Source organism: Varanus komodoensis, unplaced genomic scaffold (genome assembly GCF_004798865.1).
Source record: "Varanus komodoensis strain SLA01 unplaced genomic scaffold, ASM479886v1 scaffold26, whole genome shotgun sequence".
Lineage (NCBI taxonomy): Eukaryota > Metazoa > Chordata > Lepidosauria > Squamata > Varanidae > Varanus > Varanus komodoensis.
In genome coordinates, this window is record NW_025335684.1 from 8,304,683 (window position 1) to 8,325,729 (window position 21,047).

At 48.6% G+C, this 21,047-nt stretch overlaps 1 protein-coding gene across 6 annotated transcripts in view; it reads right to left on the minus strand.

The window, feature by feature from the left end:
• EEF2K (eukaryotic elongation factor 2 kinase) overlaps positions 1–19,301 on the minus strand; it is a 48,428-nt gene extending 29,127 nt beyond the window's left edge. For 2 of the 6 annotated variants that reach the window (XM_044433322.1, XM_044433317.1), the window contains exons 1-4: positions 19,117–19,301; positions 4,964–5,273; positions 2,930–2,980; positions 214–314 (exon numbers count right to left, since the gene is read on the minus strand). In XM_044433322.1, the coding sequence (XP_044289257.1) occupies positions 214–314; positions 2,930–2,980; positions 4,964–5,209 (398 nt within the window). In that variant the 5' untranslated portion in view covers positions 5,210–5,273; positions 19,117–19,301. Of the gene's footprint in view, positions 1–213; positions 315–2,929; positions 2,981–4,963; positions 5,274–8,111; positions 8,196–10,092; positions 10,114–18,829; positions 18,940–19,116 lie in introns of those variants that run through there. The other 4 variants (XM_044433320.1, XM_044433319.1, XM_044433318.1 and 1 more) reach the window with 4 other exon arrangements.
• Positions 19,302–21,047: the final 1,746 nt, after the last annotated feature.

The window sequence follows — 21,047 nt, forward strand, 5'->3', positions numbered from 1 at the left end:
CCCCCCCCCCCCCCCCCCGTTACAATGCCAGTAAAATAAGTTCTTACGGAACGTGAATTGAGAGAGAGCTTAATGTTTATCTCACGGTACAGCACTCAGTTTTTTGAAAAATACTTGTATGGCCCACATGAAAAGAAATCCTTTTGACCCCTACCCAGACAGCCCTGGGGTGCTCACTTAATGTCATCCTGGGATGCAGAAACGGCTACAGACCTGTACCGCGTGGCGTTCTCCGTTTCTATCTCCTCCAGATGAAATTCCGCCCAGGGGTCAGGCATGTGCTTGGCTTTCTCGATGGCGTGCTTCCAGGCTTCCTGCACAAGGCAAAACTTGAGAATGAGGGTGTCTCCAGGCAGACAACTCTCAGCAGTGGTGCCCTTGGCTGACCACCCTGGTGCCTGTCAAGCTCACAGCCTGCCCACCCGTTTTCAACTTGCCAAGATTTCAAACCATGGATTATTCTGAACCCAGCTGCATATTTATTCAGGTTCGGAAGAGCTGCTCTGGGTTTTGGCGCTCGGGTTCCACCTTTGCAAGTGCCCTTTCTGTCAGTCTACCTGGTAAGTCTTCTGGGAAATGGGTATTTTGCAACCAGCCATTCCCATCATGGTAGCCATTTTACGAACAGGTAAGTCCCAGCTCCATGGCAGCCATTTTGTGAGAGTGCCAGGTGTGTCCACCAGTCTCAAAAGTTTGGAGACGTCTATGCAGTTGTTCTGTCAGATTTTTTTGTAGGATGGAAAAAAGTCACAAAAAGCCATGGGAAAACACAGAAGGATTACAAATGGAAGCTGATGTCCTCTGGGCACCCCATAAAATTCCTTATTTGAGACAGGCAATGGCACACCAAACTCCTCACTGGGAAGCACCCCTTTTTATTCATAATTGCCATACACGAGCAATCAAAAATCATACATAGTCACACTGGAAGAGTTTTAGTCCAGTGCTGGATTAAGGATTTGTCTGCACAGATATATATATACACTCACACATGTATATTTACACAATTAGGGTAAGGTTGCTGGATCGGCAACTCATGCTGAGGGTACATTGTGCCGGTTTCTGTCACCCTCAGTCAGTGGGGAGAGAGATGCTTCTTGGGGGTTTGAATCTTTTCATGGAAAAGTGACACCGGAAGATTTAAAGGCCACAGTCCACCCTCCACTTCCACTGCAGTTTGCAGCCTCTTCTGCTGCATTAGTTCAAAACAAAATGACAAAAGACGCCTGAGTGAAAACAACCTAAGGGCCTACATATCCCACGTAGTTTGGTCCTGACTGGCCATCCTGCAATTTCTCTGACCCAAGATAGTGCAGAGAAAGAATGCTTAAGATGACAAAGAGATCTAATACAATGCCCACAAAACAAAGCTGTTTTCTTTCACAGTGTTTCTCCCCTGCTGCCACTGGCTTGGCTAGTCTTTCCCAAGGGAAGATAAGCTCTGATGAGCTATTTTATTTATGACTTTCAAAGGAACAGAGTCGAGCTGAAAAATGGTCTTAATAACCAAGCCGTCCTACAAATACATGGCATATATAAATATTAAGGGCACAATAGTGTGGACAAGGAGATGCCAGCGGTGGGAAAACAGGTCCTTGCTGTGACCCCAGAAAAGCCTCCTAAATTTACCGGGGGCTTTTGCCTTTGGAGCCCCCCCCTTCTGCTGCCACCTCAGCCAGCGCAGTTTTTTCTGCAACAAATGGGGAGGCATGGGGGGGGCAGGCTTGGGAGGGGCAAGGCACTGGCTTCTGCCAAATCCAAGTGGCTCTTCTTCTTGAAGAGGGGGAAAATATAACCCCTTGAAATTGGCTTTCTAAATGATTTTGAGGGTGAGGGTGGGCAGGCAAACTTCGCCTCCGTGCTTCACCCTGCTCAACTAGACACCCATGACTTTCCAAGTTTGCAAGGGTGCAGGCGGCTACATGGGATTAAACACTGAAAAGAAAAACCCTCTGGAAGCACTAGTTCTAAAAGCCAAGCTCACCGCAAGAAGCAAACCAGAAATTAGTAATAAACGGATGCAGCTGAATATTACAACTCCGGACAAAGAGCTGAGTCTAAGACACTGTTGCTGCAGGAGTGTCAGGGTGAAAGATGCAAATAATTTTCTCTGTCCGTTAAATGCATTTTTAAAATTTTATGTTATGGTCATCAAGGTAACAGCCATTTAGGTTCTACAACTTCATTCCTTCACGGAGGAAAAGCCAAGATGGCAATCCCACGCAGGTAGCGCCTTCGATGAAAATCTCAGGCAAAATGCATGTGTGAATCATGCCAGGGGAATAATGCACATGCAGGAACTCTCAAAGGGAAATCCCATTTGGGAGTTCTCCACATGAGGCATTTATTCTGTGCTCGCAATCTTCACTCAGGGAGGGTCCTTTCCATGACATTCTCAGTCCTCAGGATCCGTCCCACGTTTTGCAGCCACGTCTGCAGCTTTTTAAAAAGCGAGAACCATGAGGTATCACATGTTAAAAGCACAAATAAAGGCTCATGTATTTCTGGAACTGTGTAGAATTCTTGTATAAAAAGCCTTGTATAATTGTGCTTGTATAATGTGCCATAACAGAAGGCAAAAAAAGCAAAATCCCAGGGAAAAAGTGACAACAAGGTTCACTTTTTCCTGCAAGGAAATGACATCTCCACGAAGCACCAGGTTAGATGCGTCCAGTAGAGAAGCCATTGGATGTGGCTGCAAGCCATTTACCTAGGAGTAAACCCCACTTGAATTCAATGGGGCTTACTCCTGGGCAGACCAGTGCTGAAGTTCTCAGAACTGACATTCAGCTTTGTCGCCATTTTTCTGAATGAATGTAAAGAATTCTGACTGAATGTAACGATTAAAAAAAAAAAAAAAAATTCCCCGCCCAATAACATTGACAATATCTCGTAAGAAATGTACTTATCGCATTCGTTTTTGACCTACCCGGCTACGTTCAACCACTGTGCCTTGCTTAGCATGTTGCTGAGAGCCATTCTAAAGACATACATGAGAAACAATTTAAGCGGAAGACAAGCATACAACAAACCAACGATCATTTAAATCAAAGCACATGCTGAATTCACACTGCAGTAACTTTTCAGAAACCCCCGATTTCCACATTGCCTAATTAGTTTGCACACACTGCTCTGCAAAATAATATTTAAGCCACTCTGGTGTGGTGGTTCGATAGCTGGATTGGGAACCAGAGGGATTCAGGTTCTAGTCCCTGCACAACCATGAAGCTCACTGGGTTTCTTTCTTTCTTTCTTACTTACTTACTTACTTACTTACTTACTTACTTACTTATTTGGAGTTTTTATATGCCGTCCCATCGCTTAACACCTAGGGACGGCTTACATAAACAAACACATAGCGGCCAATACAAATACAAACACAAATTAAAAACCCCAATTCATTCTGGCTGGAAGTTAAAACCTATAGATAATATTAAACATTGTTAAAATATTTTTTAAATAAAAAGGTCTCAGCCTGGCGCTGAAAAACAAATAACGACAGCACCAGGCGGACCTCCCTGGGGAACACATTCCATAGCTTGGGTGCCACCGCAGAGAAGGCCCTCCTCCGGGTATTCTGCCTCCTGATGTCTTTTACAGAGGGCTTCCGGAGGAGGGCCTCTGCAGCCGATCTCAGGGGGCGGGAGGGCAAATATGGGCCAGCCACTCATTCTCAGACTAACCTACCTCACAGGGGTGTTGTTGAGGATAAAAATAGGGTGGAGAACTATGTTAGCCACCTTGGGGTGCTTGCAAAATGAAAAAAGGTGGGTAGAACTTGCAATGTATACATCACCACCACCATCAACTGAGATGGGAATGGTTAGAAATATTGGCTCCTCTTTTCATGATGCAGGTGTACTAGAAACGGGGGGGGGGGGGGGGAAAGGGGGGGGAGTATAATTTTGATCCAGTGTGATGCATCAGTTGTTCAGGATCTACCAAATACCTCTCAGTTTTCATGAGTTTTCAGTTTTCAATGATAATCAGTCATACTGGGACAAAATCATCCAAACCCAGGGCTTTTAATTATAAGGAAGAATATCACAAGAATTATACTTAAGTCCGGAGACTGAGTAGTAATTATCATTATAATAGTGATTAACTTCTGGAAGCCCCTGGACCAGGTTCTGCTCTGCACCTTGGCCCAACCCAGGGCCAACTTAGAAGCAGTGGGAGTGTAACTTAAAACAGTACTAGCAAGGTCTTCACATTAAGAAATGCTGGAATGGTGCTGATGGCCGAGTGTTCCTACGGATCAGGTCTTTAAGAAATTTTGGGGCAAATTAGACTTCCTGGGGAGGCAAGAGAGGAACAGAACAGCACCACAGAGAGCCTCAAGCGGTGTGGGAAACTCAACAGGCTTGCCCACCTCCTGCTCCAACCTCTAGCTGACTCAAATTGAGCCTTAAATAGGACTCCTTCTTCCAAAAGGCTGCTGGCGTCTTCCGCACACCGCAAGAAGCCTTCTCCCTCAAAGGGGCCGGGCTTGCTTTGGAAGCCTTTGGCTGCAATGGCCTGAAGGTATGTATTGCGGGCTTCATAATCAGAGTTCTCAGCATCTGGGGAGGCCACCTCTGGTGGAAGAAAGGGCCCCTGTGGAGAAAGACAGCTATGGATGGGTCCTCCTAAGGTGAGAACCTCTTCTCCAGTTCTTCTGCCTAGAGCAGCTTCTTGTCCTGAAGAAGAATCAGAACCATGGACCATAGCAATCTCCCGGGACACACCTCTGCTCCCCGCTTCACAAGGTTTCCCACCGCACATGCTGGGCACTAAGCAACATGCAAATAAGTGCCCCAAATGAAGGGGGGGGGGAGACCGTCGTCTGAGTGCAGCTGCTGGTCTGGGGAAAGGCCACGAAGTTGTAATGTTCACGGCAAAGTTTAGTTGCAAGAAACAAAAGCAAGGGAGCAAGCGCCAAGCTAAGAAAGAGAAGACCGGTTCGAGGGAGGCCATTGCTTACCCTGAAATTGAAGGAATGCCGGGGAGACGAGCTGGATGAATATTGCTCATTTCTTGCCAAGTTGCTGTAATAGGTGCTGGCTTTGTCATGAGCCTCCTTGCTCAAGATCGGGTCATCTGTGATCGGGCAGATATAGTAGTTATCCTCCCCTTCACTATCAGTGTCATGGCAGTTCCCAGAGGCCACTTTGGGTAATTTGACATTGTCGAGGCATTCGATGTGGAAGATCAGGTCTTCGTCCGCCATATTGGTGGGGGAGTGGTCTCACTCGTGCGATGATTGGAGTAGCCAGTATTACGACTGGGAGAACCTAGCGAAGAGAATTGGGAGAAAATCAGTGTCTGGCTCATCAGAGGGTGGAAGGACATGTGGAAAAGAATAGGCAGTTGTTTCTGGGCAGAGGTTTACAACTTCAGGCCCCGGGACCAAATCTGGCCTTCCTGGGGGCCAGTTCTGGCCATTCAAGTTTCCCCAGACCTGTCTGAAGAGTTCCTGGGTTTTGTAGGTTTTCCCCCAACACTGGAGGAACATTCCTGTTGATATTTAGGCAGAGAAAAGGCAATACCCAGCATGCCTCAGGCTGAATGCAGAAAGTCTACAAGCTGCAAAAGCTCTATATAAGGATGTACTGTCTACACCTGGGAGAAACACCTGATGCACCTGTCTATTTACCTACCTACCTACCTACCTATCTATCTAAAACTTTTCTAGACTGTTCCATTACCGAAGTCTCGGGACGGTTTAACAATACAAACTGTAAAAATTTAAAACACAGTGTCCTAAAAATTCAACTAATAATAAAAGCCCCAATTAAAACAATCAGTCTGTCTACACTTACACTGTATGTGTACGAGGTTGCATTCCATGTCCCAGGCACAAAGTGCCTTAAAGAGCCTTCTCTTTCAACTTTGGGACTTCACAAATTCAACCAACCACACTCACAGAACAGTTTCACAAAGATACATTTCAAAGGCTGTTCCAAAATCATGGGGTTCATTTCCTCTGAAGACTCAGGATCGCTGGCTTAGCCTCGCTTTTGGGGATGGCACAGTAAGTCCCCCGCTTTAGCATTAGTTCTCGAAGCTATTCCCCTGGTAGCCACCCCTGCTTGGAGAGGTGAATGACCTCCAAGAATGATTTTAGCCACTGGACCTGCCTGTGAGAAGGCAGGTCCTGCAATCCTGTAATATGTCCAAAAGGAACTTCCTGCAATATGTCCAAAAGGAACTTCCTACAATATGTCCAAAAGGAAAACTGTGTTACAAACTTCAAACATGGAACCATTTACTAGCTAACTGATTACAGAAGACACAGCTCCTTCATTAGCATACATCCTAAAATGCTGAAAGCATTTGTGTTTCATTACATTATTTTACTTTTATTTTAACTGTACACAACTACTGTGCTACTGCAATGAAGATTTCAAAAATAGCGGTTCTCTCTCTCTTCCAAAATTGACATATTTTTGAGCTATATAAGCCCGAGGTAGGAAAATCTTCTGGGCCTGGAGGCTGGATTTGCCTCCTAATCATGAAGCTCCCCAACACCTCCAGTGGTTACATGATATCAGGGGGCAGGCCTTTCACCCCAAAGCCCCTCTGCTGATATCACAGGGTCCCCCTTCTTCATGCAGGGAAAGGCAAGTCACAATCACTCCACACCACTCCCTCTTTGCACACAGAAAGTGATTCCTCTACGTTAGAGGGAGGCTGCTTTCTTGGTGCCAGAGGGAGAAGCCTGGCTTTTCACTGCAATCAGTGAGCAGAGCAGGGCTTGTCCCTCAGTGCTACAGAAACACTGTCTAGGAGGGAATCCTGTAGACCAGACGCAGGCAGAAGTAAACAAAGGACACCATCATTTCAGGACTAGGTTTTTAACACTGCCCTTATTTTATGACACGTATTTTCCCAAGATTCACCTTTATATAGAAATCTATTACCCACGCCATGCTTGAATATTTTTAAAAAAATCTCATCACACCTTTTTTCCTGCAAGAAACCCAAATCTTCCTCCACTCTGTTTTTGTCCAAGCAACCTTGTGAGCTGAGAGTTAGCAACTGGCCCAAAGTAAGCTTCATGGCCAAGTGGGGCCAGAACTCAAGTTTCCTGAGCCTCTACAAAAGACTCCCACCCAATGCTGCACTGGCTCTTCCCCTACTTCTGTTTTATCCTCACAACAACCCTGTGAGGTAGGATAGGCTCAGAGTCAGTGCCTGGCCCAAATTCATTCAGCAAGCTTCATGGGGCGAGTGGAGGGGAGAACCTGAGTCTCCCAAGTCATAGCCTAACCACTACACTGGCAGAAGGGGTGTGCGTGCGTGTGTGTGTGCATTCGTGTGTGTACGTCTGTGTGTTTTTGCCACTTAAAGGCTCGGCAAAGCCATTGGTCTTGTGCTGTATCCCGAACTGTTGAAAATGCTTCAGCAGGCCCCCCTGCGAACAAGAGCAGGGGTCAGACATTTTGCAGAACAATATAATAATTAAATACCTCCTGTCAGAAGGGCCATATCACATGCGAGTCCCGTATAACATCTGTGTATTGTTAGCAATGCTTGGTTAGCCAAGCATCGGCAGTAGCTATTTATAGCTGCTCTCTCTACGCCAAAGCTGCCCTGGCATCCACGATAAAGAAGTATTTTTGTTGCTCTTTGCTGGCTAAAACTTGAAAGTAGAGGCTTAAATCTTTATCATAATAACCACTCTGGTTTCCATGTGTCATACTTCCTCTAATGGGTCGAAGACACATTTCTGAAAAGATTCTGAAGCCATTTAAACAAGGCCTGCTCTGTTTTTGTTTCTTGAGTTCCAAGAGGACGACCCCACCTGGTTAACCGTACCTGCCATGCATAAAAGTTACAGGTGGGGATGTGCGAGGAATCTCCTTAGGGGGTGTCAAAACCAGGCAGATGGACCTGGCTCAGTCCCCCAGATTCTGACCTATCTCGCCTTTGCTGGTTGCTGACCTTTTCCAATGCAAGGTAATTTTAAAGCTTTTAAAAGGGGCCGCAGCTCACACCTTTGTTTCAAAAGCCTGGGATAGTCACACAAAACACATCTGTGCATTGCACGAAGTACATCCTCTGTTCGCAGTTTCTTTAAGGCCTGCTTTTAAAAAGTTCAGCGACACACACATTGCGACCCAACTCACCGTGACTTGGGCGCACGTCCAGCTCTCATGACCGCAGAGCAGACAGGACTCCACCGAGTGCAAAAGGACAGAGCTTCACTCATTCCAAATATCCCCTCAACACCCTTCACGACTGCAGACATTGTCAGTTGCATGCCGACCTATGAAGCTGCTTTATGAAGTCCGACAATTGCCCAAGGTTAGTAAAAGTGAAAGAGCCACACCGGATCAGACCAAAGGGACGTCTCTGCCTCCAGCGTTCCATTCCCAGAGCACCCGACACAAACCTCTGGGGAAGGCCATAGGCAGCAACCACAGACATGCTCCCCAGCAAGCGTGAGGAACCATCAGGACTAGTAACCTTATCCTCTACGAATTTACCATGCAAGTCATCTAAGCTGGTGGATATCACACCATCTTTTGCAAGTGATCTCACAGTTTGATGACATGAAGAGTAGTTTCTCCAGTTTCCCCAGATCTGCCACAGTTCAGCTTCGTTTAATGATCCCTTGTTCCAGGACTGCAAGGAAGACAAACCGCCCTCTATTCTCTTTCTCCACTCCATGCTTCATTTCATACGCCTCCTGACCAGGCTGCTGCCTAGCTCACCACCAAACAGCACCATCGGTGCTTCCTTTCTCCCAGGAAGACAAATTGCAGCTGCACCAGCAAGCACAGGCCTCCGCATGCCCTGCGTCCCATTTATCAGCTCCCAGGTGGAGCTCGGCGAGTGGGAACCTGCACTTCGCAGCACCTGCCACCGCGTTACGGAACAAGAACTGCCAGGAGGAGCAATCAAGAGATCTTGTTGTTCGCTACCTGGGGCTTGTGAGCTGCACACTTGAGAAAAATAAATAGGCAACCCGTGTCTTGTCTTACCTACCGGGGGAAGTGTCTGATTTATTTATTAGGCGTATATTCTGCTTTTTTGCAATCAGCTCGAAGTGGGTTCAACCGATCTCCTCCTGCTGTTCTCAATCTTATCCCCACAGCAACAACCTTTTGAGGCAGGCTGGGTCGAGAGTCTGTGATTAGCCTAAAGTCACCCAGTTGGTGGAGTGGGGACTAGAACCCAAACTGCCTGAGTCCTGGTGCCACAGTCTTAACCACTATACCACGCTGTCTCTCAGTACTCTCGTAGACTCTTACTAATAATTAAATTGACTGAAACTGCAGTCTGGTCTGGTCAAGTCCTTCTATTGTTTCAAAAAGCCTTCTCCCAAGCAGGTGCCCTCCAATTCTGTTAGGTTACAGATCTCATCATCCACAGTCAGCCCTGCCAATGGGAGTTGTAGTCTAACATATCTGGAGAAGACTGGCTTTAAAAACACTGCATAATCTGTTTCCTTAGCATTTCTGAGCTGGTTTTTAAGGTTTTTTTTTTTTCCTTTCTCGCATGCTGTACGTTCATTTTTCTCTGTTTAATTGCTCTTTCCCCCCCATTTCCTTAGGCTATGAGCCAACAAGCAGGGTGATTTTGCGGAAAGAGCTCAGTGCTTTGCACACAAGGGGTCCTGATTCAATGCTTTCCTACATAAGGCCTGTACAGCTGCACGTTTCCAGTCAGAGTAGACCAGGTGCAGGCGGAAATGAGGTCTCGAAGGCCCGCTGACTCTCTGGGTGACCTTGCAACAGATCATTGCGAATTACTGGCGTCCAACTGCACAAGCCACAAAAAGATTCCGCCACCCAATCACCTGAGTCACACTCCAGAAACTAAGACATGAGGGCTACCTGGGAATATTTCGTGTAAAAGGGCTTTGAGTCTAAACATACTTCTTCTGTACCAGATTCCAGTGGGTAGATCTGGGAGTTCTGGGGGAAACCAAAGTCGATTCAGACCAGAAAAAAGGAACGTGGACATCACGATCCCCGGTTATCATCCTAGTTACACGAGTTAGATGAGCAAAGCGAACCGATGGCAACAGTCAGGCTGAAAGCCGTTTTGGGGCCCTGGCACACATGAATTCATTCGAGGGACAAAACAAATAAAAAGTATTACCTCTGGTGAACCAATTTCCTAGGGATGAAGCTGAATGCAAGCCTCTGTACTTCACAGAACTCTTTCGGCTTCAAGCAGCCAGCGGGAAGGGAGGGGAGCACAAAGCTAAAACTGGAGTTCTTTAAAAACACACGCCTTTAGAAAAAGCCAGTGACCATGGATGCCAAGCACAGGCCTGCTCTCATAAATCTTCCTATTCAGTACAGAGAAATGCATCGGCTTCTTCTGAGCTCAGGCACAAGCTAAAATTAGAGATGGAATCTTCTCCACCAAAAGGCAGAGTACAGACTGAGAAGAAACACACCCGCTCCTCAAAAGACCTCAAAAGACAAGGCAGAAAAACATTAAGTTTACTGTTCCCACACGGGCAGAAAATGAGCGGCCTGAAGATGCCGTTTTCTCTCTGAAGCAAGAAGGGCCGGAGCGAGGCCATCCTTCAGTGGGAGCCCTGAGAGGCAGGGGCAAGGGGGACTCCGCGGGAGGATTCCCATGACACAGTCGTTCAGCAAGCGAGGTGGTGGGGCTTCACAACGTTCGTGCCTTTCCTCCTTTTGCAAGGAACCCACGCCTCCTTTTAAGCCTCCCCTTTGCATTTTATCCTCCCAACAACAACTCTGTGAGGTAGGTTAGGCTGAGACTCCACGACCAGCCCAAAGTCGCCCATGGCTCTCCCTGCCCCTGCCGCTCAAGGAGCGCATCCGACGGCCACCTCTGAAGCCCTGCCTGGGCACCGAGCGGCTGGCGGCAGGGCCGGATCCGGTAGCCACATTTTTACCCAGCAGTTCTCCTGGACTTGAACCATGATGGGTTCAGATAACCCAAAAATGCACTGGGGTAGGGATCAAGCACTCCCAGCCGCAAGTTCTTGGGTGGTTTATACGCCAGAAATAAGACACCCTGTCAACTCCCTCCTGGGTTTGCGCACTATGATGGTTGTGGTGGTGTTGTGCAAACCCAGGCAGTAACTATATTGAGGCAAAGCAACAACTTGGATGTGAGTATGGATTGAGAGCAGCCTGTCGGTGAAGTGTAGGTTGTTGCTGAAATGTGGGTTATTGTGTTGTCTGAATGCAGCCAGGATAACAGGCCATAGTGAGCAACCCACTTTTCACAACCTAACAACAAACCATGAACAGACAACATGATAGCCTATGTTTCAGCAACAACCCACAGTCAACCCATCCTCAACCCCTGAGCGTAGAGTATAGCATTGTCTGAACTGAGTCAATGCATGCCACTCCGAATTTTTCAGAGTACAAGAACTTTATGCTGCTCTTATTATATGGTTTGTTTGGTTGTCCTAGAAACACATATGAACCATTCCTCTTTTAGAACTGTGATTTCATCATCTGCCGAACAGCTCCGACGGGACACTGAATGATTGAGAGTTGAGCCGGATCATTTCAGCTTTTAATGTCTGCCAATTCTTTACTCTCCCCCGCCCCCCCGCCACCTTTACAGCCCTATCCCAGTCTGAGGCAGCTGATGGACACTGGGAGCGCTCTCGCCAGTATCTCCACCCTAGAGAGGACATCCAGGCAATTAACTTCTAAGCTGCTGCTCCTCCTCTAATGAGCTGGTGGATTTTAACTCATCTGATTTTATACTTTCGCATCCCACCTCCTTCTGTCCTGGAATTCGGGGTAGTTTCCACAGGCTCCGCCACCAAGTCTTCCCACCGTGCACTGACCAGGAGGAGAACTGCTCGGCCTTCACATTTGCCACCTGGACTTCTTGAGCAGCTGCAGTGGCCCCCTCCCCAAAATGACGGCACTTGCCAGATTTCCCTGGCACTCAGACTGACTCTTTCCTCGCCTGTTGCCCATGAATGAAAGGCACGGCCGATTACCCCCCTAATAAGTAACTGTCGGTAAATAAAGCAGTAATGAGTAACTTTCTCTTGCTACAGGGATGTGTTTGTTAGAGTCTGTTTGTTTTTGTTTGGTTCTGGTTTCTTCCTGGCCTTAAACCAAGCCAAATGCTATGGGAAAAAGCAAGGAAAGTTTCCGGGGTGGTGGAGACCTCTGATTAGCATGCATGGAGACCCAGGTTTCAGACCCTCAGTATCTCCAGGGAGGGTCAGGATAGAACCCTTCCTGGAATTCGGAGAACCACTGTCAGTCACTGTTGATGGATCAATGGTTTGACCTTGCGGAAGGCCAAACCAGCCTGAGTTCTTGTGGCCTACAACTCCCATTATCCTTCACCACTGGCGCTGCTGGTGAGTGCAGATAGGAGCTGTATGCCAGACCCTCCGGATGACCACAAGCTGCCAGCCTTGGGGGCTGGGGGTTCTACAATTTGGAGGTGGGGTCCTACAATCACCCCACACAAAATATTCCTGGAGATTCTGAGGCTATCGCAGTTGCAAATCTCAGGTGTGACGATTCGAATGCACTTCCCTAGGTGGAGTATGAACGCTGTCAGCAAGACTGAAATGGTTACTGAAACAAAGCCAGCTCCTCCAAGCCTTATCTCCAGGACTGGCAGAATCCATTTGCTTCCCTGAGAACTCTCTGTACTTTCTTCATTTGAACAGCATCTTTGCACAGCTGCCAAATTGACAGCCTGGTGATTTTGTCCTGTCCCCATTCCCTCCTGCCATACAGACACACATGAGCAGCCAAGAGCTCCCCCAGCCTATGGGGGAAGAAGGGTTGTGTTCTGACACAGCACTCTCGCTTCCTTATGCCAAGAGAAGGACAGAGACCTATTATAAACCCTGTTTGTGGTGTACGGCTCATTGATCAAATTGGCCTCTTGCCATACACAAACGGGGGCCGTTTTGGCATCCCTGAAAGAGTATTCAGCCACAGCCTCCCGTTACATTCGACAGACTCTGGGCATCCCCAGCCCCTCCCACAGGTCATCCAAATGTTGCATCAAGCAAAGCTGAATGTCCCAAGGGCTGACAAAGCGACAAAAGAAACTGTTTAACTTGCCATCGCTTATATACCCATCTTGCGACCACAAGACTTGGTGGAGTACCTCAAAGACCAACATCCAAGGCCTTCCTCAGAGAGCTAACTCAAACAGAGGCTTGGAGGGCAGCAACCGGGGGGAGGGCCTTCTCAGGAGTGGCCCCTCAACTGTGGAATAATCTCTCCACTGAACCCCCTGCCTGGTGCCAATCTTGCCATCCTTGTGGCACAAGGTCAAAACAGCCCTCTGAGCTGACGCATTAAAAAACATCCAAGCACATTCCTCGACTTGAAAGGAGGACCCATCCTGGCAGTCTTATGGGTCTAACTATCATATATGGTTTGATGTTTCTTCAATATTTTGCAATGTTTCTACTTAAGTGTTTATGGTGCTGCATTGCGCTATATTATGAACTGTTTGTTTTGAACTGCTCCAAGAGCTTCAGCTACTGGGCAGCATACCAGTGAAATTAATAACAATAACAGTAATAGTAATTTGCGTAAGTTTAGGATTACATTATTCCTCTGGAAATAGATTTTAAGAAGCACCCCCCAACCTATCTGCAGCCTTAAAGATGAAAAGCCTTGCTTGCTTTTTCCTACCTACCCTCCTTCCTCCATTTTCTTTCTTTGCTTCCTCCGCTTAAATGAAAGCTGAATTCATATTCTATCAACTCAGCATGCTGGATTCCTTTTGCCTTCAAGAGGCCCTGGAGAGAAAAACCTGATTGTTCAGTAAACACCGAGGAGCAAGTCACGCTGCTTTTGTTCTGGGACAGTCTCTCCGCCAGCAGAGCCCAGCTGACCAGCCATCTGCACGGTGCGATGGTGAAAACGATACGCCAGCTGCGGTCCCAGGCACCCCTTGGGGACATTCACCGAAGTCAGTGACTGAGCTGGGGCAACCCACACGGAAGGGATGTTGCTGCGATGTTTTCTCACTGTGAATAACCCATGAAGAGACCCCTTGGTTTGTTGCTGGGTTGTGAACTGGGGATCATTAATCATGGTTTGTGAGCTTGGCTGGATTCAGACAACACAATAACCCACAATTCAACTTAACCCATGAGAGTGAGCTGTTGTGTTGTCTGAGCCCAGTCAGAGTGACTTCTTCCAAGTCCAAGTCAGCATTCCTCTCTTTCTCTGCCACTGAGAACAATTTGCATTTCCTTCCTATCCACCAGCACAGCACCAGTAGTTTTGAGAGGTTTTATCAGCCCACTACCTCACACTGCAAATAGTGGCAATTCTGCTACATAGTTTTTATTATTTGTGCATACTGTTTCAATACCACTAAATATTAAAAAACTCCTTAAGCTGTTGCCATATAAACATTAAAAGCAATTAAAATCACATTTAAAATGCTACTTTAAAAGCAATACACTAATAATATAGAGCAGTACCAGAGCAGTAAAATGAAACAGCAGGAACAGCAAATTTAATTATGGAGCAAAGGAATCCTGGTCGAACAGCTGCATTTTCAGGAGACATTTGAAAGATGCATTTTCTGCATCCCAAACTGCACGTGAGAGTTTTTTCCACGGGGCTGGAGCCACCTCCAAAAAGACTCCCTTGTTCTCACACAGCAACTGTGGACAATTTTGGAAGGACCAGCAAGACTTCCTCCAATGATGTTTATGGCTGGCTGGGTACCTAAAGGGAAGACGGTCAGCTAGACACCCTGCTCTCCAGCTGTTTAGGGTTCTGTATGGCAATAACCTAATCCCAAGCAGTTCCAAAAACTACTGCCTGAAACCCACTTCCCTAGTTTGGATTTGAAAAGTAATTTTATTAATATCCCAGGCTTGCAGGGCGCATGCATTCAGCTTTAAAGGGCTGCATGGAATTGCAGCACAGCAGCAGAAGGCAATCTTCGATCTGGGGACAACAAAATGCGGAACGATTGCTCTCTCCTCCACTTTGCACGCCGAATCGAATCCTTATTTCAAGGCCAACCGCAGGCCTTCCTTTGGATTATACAGAGAGATCTGTTACACGATCGTGAATCACCTTTCCGTCCCTGCCTCCCCACAATGCAATTACTCTCTCCATTACTACAGGGCTTAACTGAGCGGAATGCTATTTTGCAACGGGCTGGAGCACTGGACCTGGGAGGTTACATAATTTCAGCGTATACTGTGTGCAGGGATTGGCTCCACGGAGCGGCGCTTGCGACGCTTCTCTCCTTCCTCCGTCTGCTCCCTGGCCAGAAAGCGGCGCTTATGTGGACAAAGAAGCACGTGAGCTTGTCAATGAGCCGAGCTGCTGACCGGAGGCATTTGCATGCGGCGATGCGACAGCAACAGCCCGCAAGCGCACGGGGGTCCAGCAAAATTCTCCACCGAGAAATGAGGAGGCTGCAGTCTCTCGGTGTGCACTCTGCAGAGGCAAAGCCTTCCCTTGGAGCCCCAAATATGCGGGAAGCCATCTGCCCCACTGCTGTGGACCCGTGAACTCCGCGGCTTCTGATCCCCCGAATCAGCTGGCTTGTGGCCCAGATGCGCTTCCCCTCCGGCTGCCCCTGCTGAATCTTTCTGCCTGGGGTATTTTATTCTGAAATCAAATGCCATCCTCTCCGTATCTATTTATTTAGACACAGAAATGCCCTTCAGAGATAAGATCCTTTACACACACACACAGCCTTTATGTAAATTAGCATATGCAAATGTATGCTTTTTTTTTTTAACCCTGTGGCCTGATCTCTGAATCTTCTGGGTTATCTAGTATTGTCCCCGGGACTCCCGTTTGCAGAAGCTGGGTTGCTTTTCCCTGAATAAACACTCAGACTGTCACTGTCTTGGGTTCCTTATGTAACAGTGAAATCATTAAAATGCACAACAGCCTATTGCAAAAACTCTTTTGCCTTCTGATCCTATTTTCCCAAAGGTAGATCTCGGTGTGTTCAACAGCTCACCCTTGCCAGGGAGTTAGCTCAGGGGTAGAATTGTGCTGATAACATGCCACTTTTTCTGCAAGACTTTTCTGCACATTCACTGGCAAAAAGCATATGCTGGTTTTGTTTTCCAGTGGCCCCCAAATACTACACAAAAGGAAAAGCAAGGCAGACAGAAAGTCCTTCCTGGTGCCCAAATTTGATCCAGCCAAACAAAAATATGCACACCATATAGAAATTTACAGTGTGCCATATTATCAAGAAGTATTGAGTTACACTCGTCTTTCCAAACACCTCCAGAGATGCCAGGACTATGGCTTCCATCACCCACAGCCAGCACAATCATACTGGCTCGGGGATGATGGAAACTGTGGCCCAATAACTCCAGGGGAGGCCAGACTGGGAAAGCCTGTGCTAGATCATTCTGCAATAATATTCTGCAACTCTTATGATGAGTTTGGCTATCCCTGCTGAAGGTACATTGCCCGTGCCTGTATTATTTTCCTGTTTACTGAAAAACAGCAGGAGAAGATGCCACTGACTCTCCTCTCAGTCCTTAGGATGCATTAATTGGCCAAGAAACATAGCGGGAGCACATTTCATTTATTTATTTAGAAAGCTTCTATGCCGCCATTCGCCAAAGCCTTGGGGCGGCTTACAACAATAAATAAATAATAACAATATAAAACAATATAATATAATTGGAGATGTCCTGGCCATAAAGGGAAGACAGTGCTTGGAAAATAGGCTCCCACAGAAATTTGTGTTGAAGGGCCTGATCCTGCCCAATCTTGGAAGCTAAGCAGGGTTGGGCCTGGCTGAAATCTGGATGGATGACTCAACATGTTGTGAACTGCCCAAATTGCTTTGGCTATAGGCAGTAAAGCAATGTAATGCACAGCAATATAACTGACATGATATTTGGCTCATCCCAGATCATCAACATACAGCAAAACACCGGGGCAGCAGAAACAGGCACAATTGGAATAGAGATATTAAAAAACTCAATAGGAGAACTGCCACTGTAACTTCGGGGCTGGTGGCACCACGACTTTTAATAAAGCTGTTTCAGCTCTGAGAGGCGACCTTGGGGACCATCAAATCCAACTTAATGCTGCAAGGGGGTTCCCCCCCATCACAGTCTCCCACAGACTGACAGACACACAAACCAAGCAAGTCACACTCAAATTTCCTGCACAGCAGGTGACATGCCAGCAACCCAAGCTGCAGAGCTGGGGAAGACAGCAAAACAAAACATGAAACTAACGTCTGCCCACGGGCTTGTCCAGCTCAGTATCCTTTACTCTGCGGAGAACTTGCTCTCCAAGGTCTCCCTCCCAGCCCTTGGAGTTGCTGGGGAGACAAAATGAAGTGTAGAAGAAGTACGCAAGCCGTCCTGGGTTTCTCACAAGAGGACAAAAACGGGTGCAGCATCAAAATGTAGTAAGAGTAATACTCATGAACTGGGAAGCAATTTCCTTCCCTGAATGGTGATCCCTCAGATCACAGCAAATGGAAAACACAAGGGACTCTCGGCTAAGGGACAGACAAAGAGCCTCGTGGCATTCTGAAGACCATCACTACTCTTATGGGATAAGAAACATCCTTTCCAGGCGGGCTGCATTACAACGCCCACCACCTCCAGAGACCTGGAGAGTTGGAAGGATCCAAGTCTGAGTCCACACCCTGCTCAGGGCAAAGACCCAACTTACAGCATCCCGGACAGATGGCAGTCCAGTCTCTGCTTGCTGGAATTATGGCAGGGCCTCATCACCCCATAGCAAACTGGCAGCATTTCTGGCTACTCTGATCATTAGAAAGTGCGTCTGTTTTTCAACACAATCTGCCTCCTGCACACTAAAATCTCTCATTTCAGGCCCTACAGTCCCGGGTGGCAGAGAAGTGCTGCCCGCTTCCATGCTTTTAAGTCTTCTCTTCCGCAGGCTGAACATACCCAGTTCCTTTAATCTTTCCTAGTAGGGCTTAGTTCCAGATCACCTTTGTGGCTCTTTGATGAACGTGTTCCAATTTATCTGAATCCTTCTTAAAAGGCAACGTCTGAAACTGGACATAGTATTCAGGGTGTGGTCTTGCAGAACGGTATTAATAACATGGATGTTGCCAGCTGGGGATACTGGGAGCTGCTGTCCATCAAGTCTTAAAGGCACCAGACTCCGTCAAGGTGCCCTAAAGCTTAAAACAGTGCCCACATTCTTTCTCTTTCCATTTTGAATTGTATCCCCCCAACACACACCCCTTTTCCCTGAAGTAAACTAAAGCAGAGTTATCTTTTCGTTTCTTTTCTGGAATCCACTTGCATTAAAGGACATCATACTGGAGGGACTCAAAACAACAGTTGCAACAAGAAAAGAAAAATTAGCCCCCTTGAAAGATCATAAACGGGGAAGAACCAAAAGAGCCCGCGCGCGCGCGCACACACACCCTTCTGGGTCCCGATGAGTGATAAAATGACACAATGGACGTTGTGTCTGTCAACACGGGAGCTTGAAACTCTCACTTCCCATCTGTCCCCTTTGCTTTCTGTTTCCGCAACTCTGATCAGCGCTGCCAACACGAAGATTAGCAACAGCGCTGAAATTTCCAAGAAAAATTTCGAATTCAGACAGACAGTGGAGTGAGTGGGCGACACCTCGACTCGGAGGCAAAACGGGTGGCTGTGCCCGTCTGTTGGCTTCTCTAGGAACAGAAAATCCCCGTGTCCACCGACCAGAAGGAAGGGGAAAACACACCATTTGCTACGGCTAGGCTGAAATGCGCGAAAGCCGGTGCGCGTTTTGGAAGGCCCCGTCTCCTGCGCGCACCCCTCTTTGGAAAGGGGGATGGACGGCCGAGGAAAGGATTTCGGGGAGCGGGGCTCACAAGCAGAAAAACCGGGGAGGGGGAGGCAGGAGGTGACGCCTACCTGGGCCAAGGCGGCTCATGGGGGGGGGGAATCAGCAAAGCCCCTCAACCTTTATTTCTGCAGGCGCCCGCGGAGAGCAGGGAGAGCGGGCCGGGGCTCCAAAGGGCAGGTCCCCGAACAACACGCTCCCGGCGCTGCCTGCCACGACGCAGCCCTCGGTGCACACACCCAGCGCCACAAGTGCACGCGTGCACGCGCGCGCACACACACACGCGCAGACGCACGTGTGCGTTCACGAGGCCCGCGCTGCCTGGCGCGCAAAGCGGCGCCGCCACCGCCTGGCCTACCTTTCCGCAGAAATCCGCACGCAGGAGAAGCCTCGCGAAAGCGGGGCAGGTTCCTCCGGCCGGCGGGCGTCCCCCCTTCCTTCTCGGCCTCCCTTCGCCGCCGCAGAGCCGCTGGGCGAGGCTGGCAGGCGAGCCGCGGGCCGAGCAAGGCGTGCCAAGGCCGGAGCGCGCCGCCGCCTTCCTCCGGGACTGGGGCGCAGCCAGCACTCCCAGCGCTGCGCTCCGCTCCGCTCGCTCCTGCCTCGCCGCTCGCTCGCCCGCCCCTTCGCTCAGCCCAGGAGGAGGAGCCGCAAGCCGGGAGGGTGCTGCCAGCCGGGGATCATGGGCGCTGCAGTCCCCACTTGGAGAAGCCGCCGGGTAGGGGAGGCGATCCTAAGGCCTGGAAAGGGCCGCCCATCGCTCTCCTCTCCTCTTGCCCCGTTTAATCCTGCACACCTGTTCCCCTCGCAACGCGGGGGGGGGGGCGCGATAAAGCCCGTGTATTTCTGGAATCCACCCCCATAGCTGCAATAACTGGAGCGGAAAACCCCAGCTGGGACGCGAGGCAAGCCCGTCATGGGGGCGGCGGGGGGCGGGCGCAAAGCCAACCCGCTCAGCTCGGGAGGAAGAGAAGCTGCAGCTGAAACGCAGATCCAAGCCATGCACGGGGAGCAGGGCCGGGGGCGCGCGCGCGCGCGCGCACACACACTGCTTCTCATCCCTACCTCTACACACATCACTAATCCAGATGGCAGGACCCCCCCCCCATCAATTTCAATAATGATCAGTACTACGCAAGAATGCGCACAAAAATCAACACCCTCAAAGCACGGTCGAAGGATAATAGGCCAGGCGCTCGTCCCCGACCCAGGCGCGCGCGCACAGCCTGGCATTTGCGGGGTGCCTCGTCGTTGCCACCATGACTCGGGGCACCTGGTAGGCGGAGGCGCTGCACCTGGGCCGAAGCCACAAAAGCGGATGGCAGGGTAAATGATTCCTGGAACCAGGCTGCTGTCCAGTCTAGCATAAGAACAGGACAGTGCAGCCATGGCTGAAGTCCAGCTCGCACTGGACAGCCCAGCGTCGCCCTCTTTTGCCGCACACTGCAGGGTCCATGAAGAAACCCGTGGAAAAGCTTTTGGGAATGACACGAGCATTAAATAGGGCAGGTGCAGAAGACAAAGTAATTTGTGTATTTATTGGTTTCTAACGGCTTACCATTGGGCATCCATTTCCGCTGTCTTTTCAGCATCCCTAGTGTTTTTATTGAAATAGTTTTCAGCTGTTTAAGGCTGCAATCCTCCGCCAGGCAGAAAAAGTGCACTTCTTAGGATTTGCAGGCCTTTTCTGTATCTAAACTGGCCTAGGATTGCACACTTAAATCTCTTTAAATGGTGTATATTGACATTTTATTTCTACACTGATAATGTTATTCTCTGCGTTTGCCGTTTGTAATTTTATGAATTGTCCTGAGCCGAACCTCGCAGAGAACTCCGGCTATGGAGAGGTCTGGAAATGAAATGAGATGAAGGTGTTTAAAGTCTTACCCTACGGAAAAAATGCTGGAGCACCAGCGCCACCTTGTGTCGACAGTGCACAACAGCACCCGCAGTAGCGGCAGGTGGAGGGCGCCATTCGACGCGTGCATTAAGGCGGGGGGGGGTTTGCTCATGTCTGCGTAATTTGTTCAACCCCTTACCGCTCTCCCCCCCCCCCGGTTTCTGAGATTAGTTTTTCTCTGCGGGTGGGTAGCACCTATTTTGACAACTCCCATTAAGATAAATAATCCTTAAACTGTAAGGGAAGTCCTACGTGCTGGTATATATATGCATTGCTTTTGCTTAAAGGAGAGGGAAACCATTTTAGGTCCCCAGAACGGACCAAGCTTGAGAAAACATGGTTGCAACGCAGAACGAGCTCCGTTCCCTTTTACGAGGAAGCGACAAGACGCA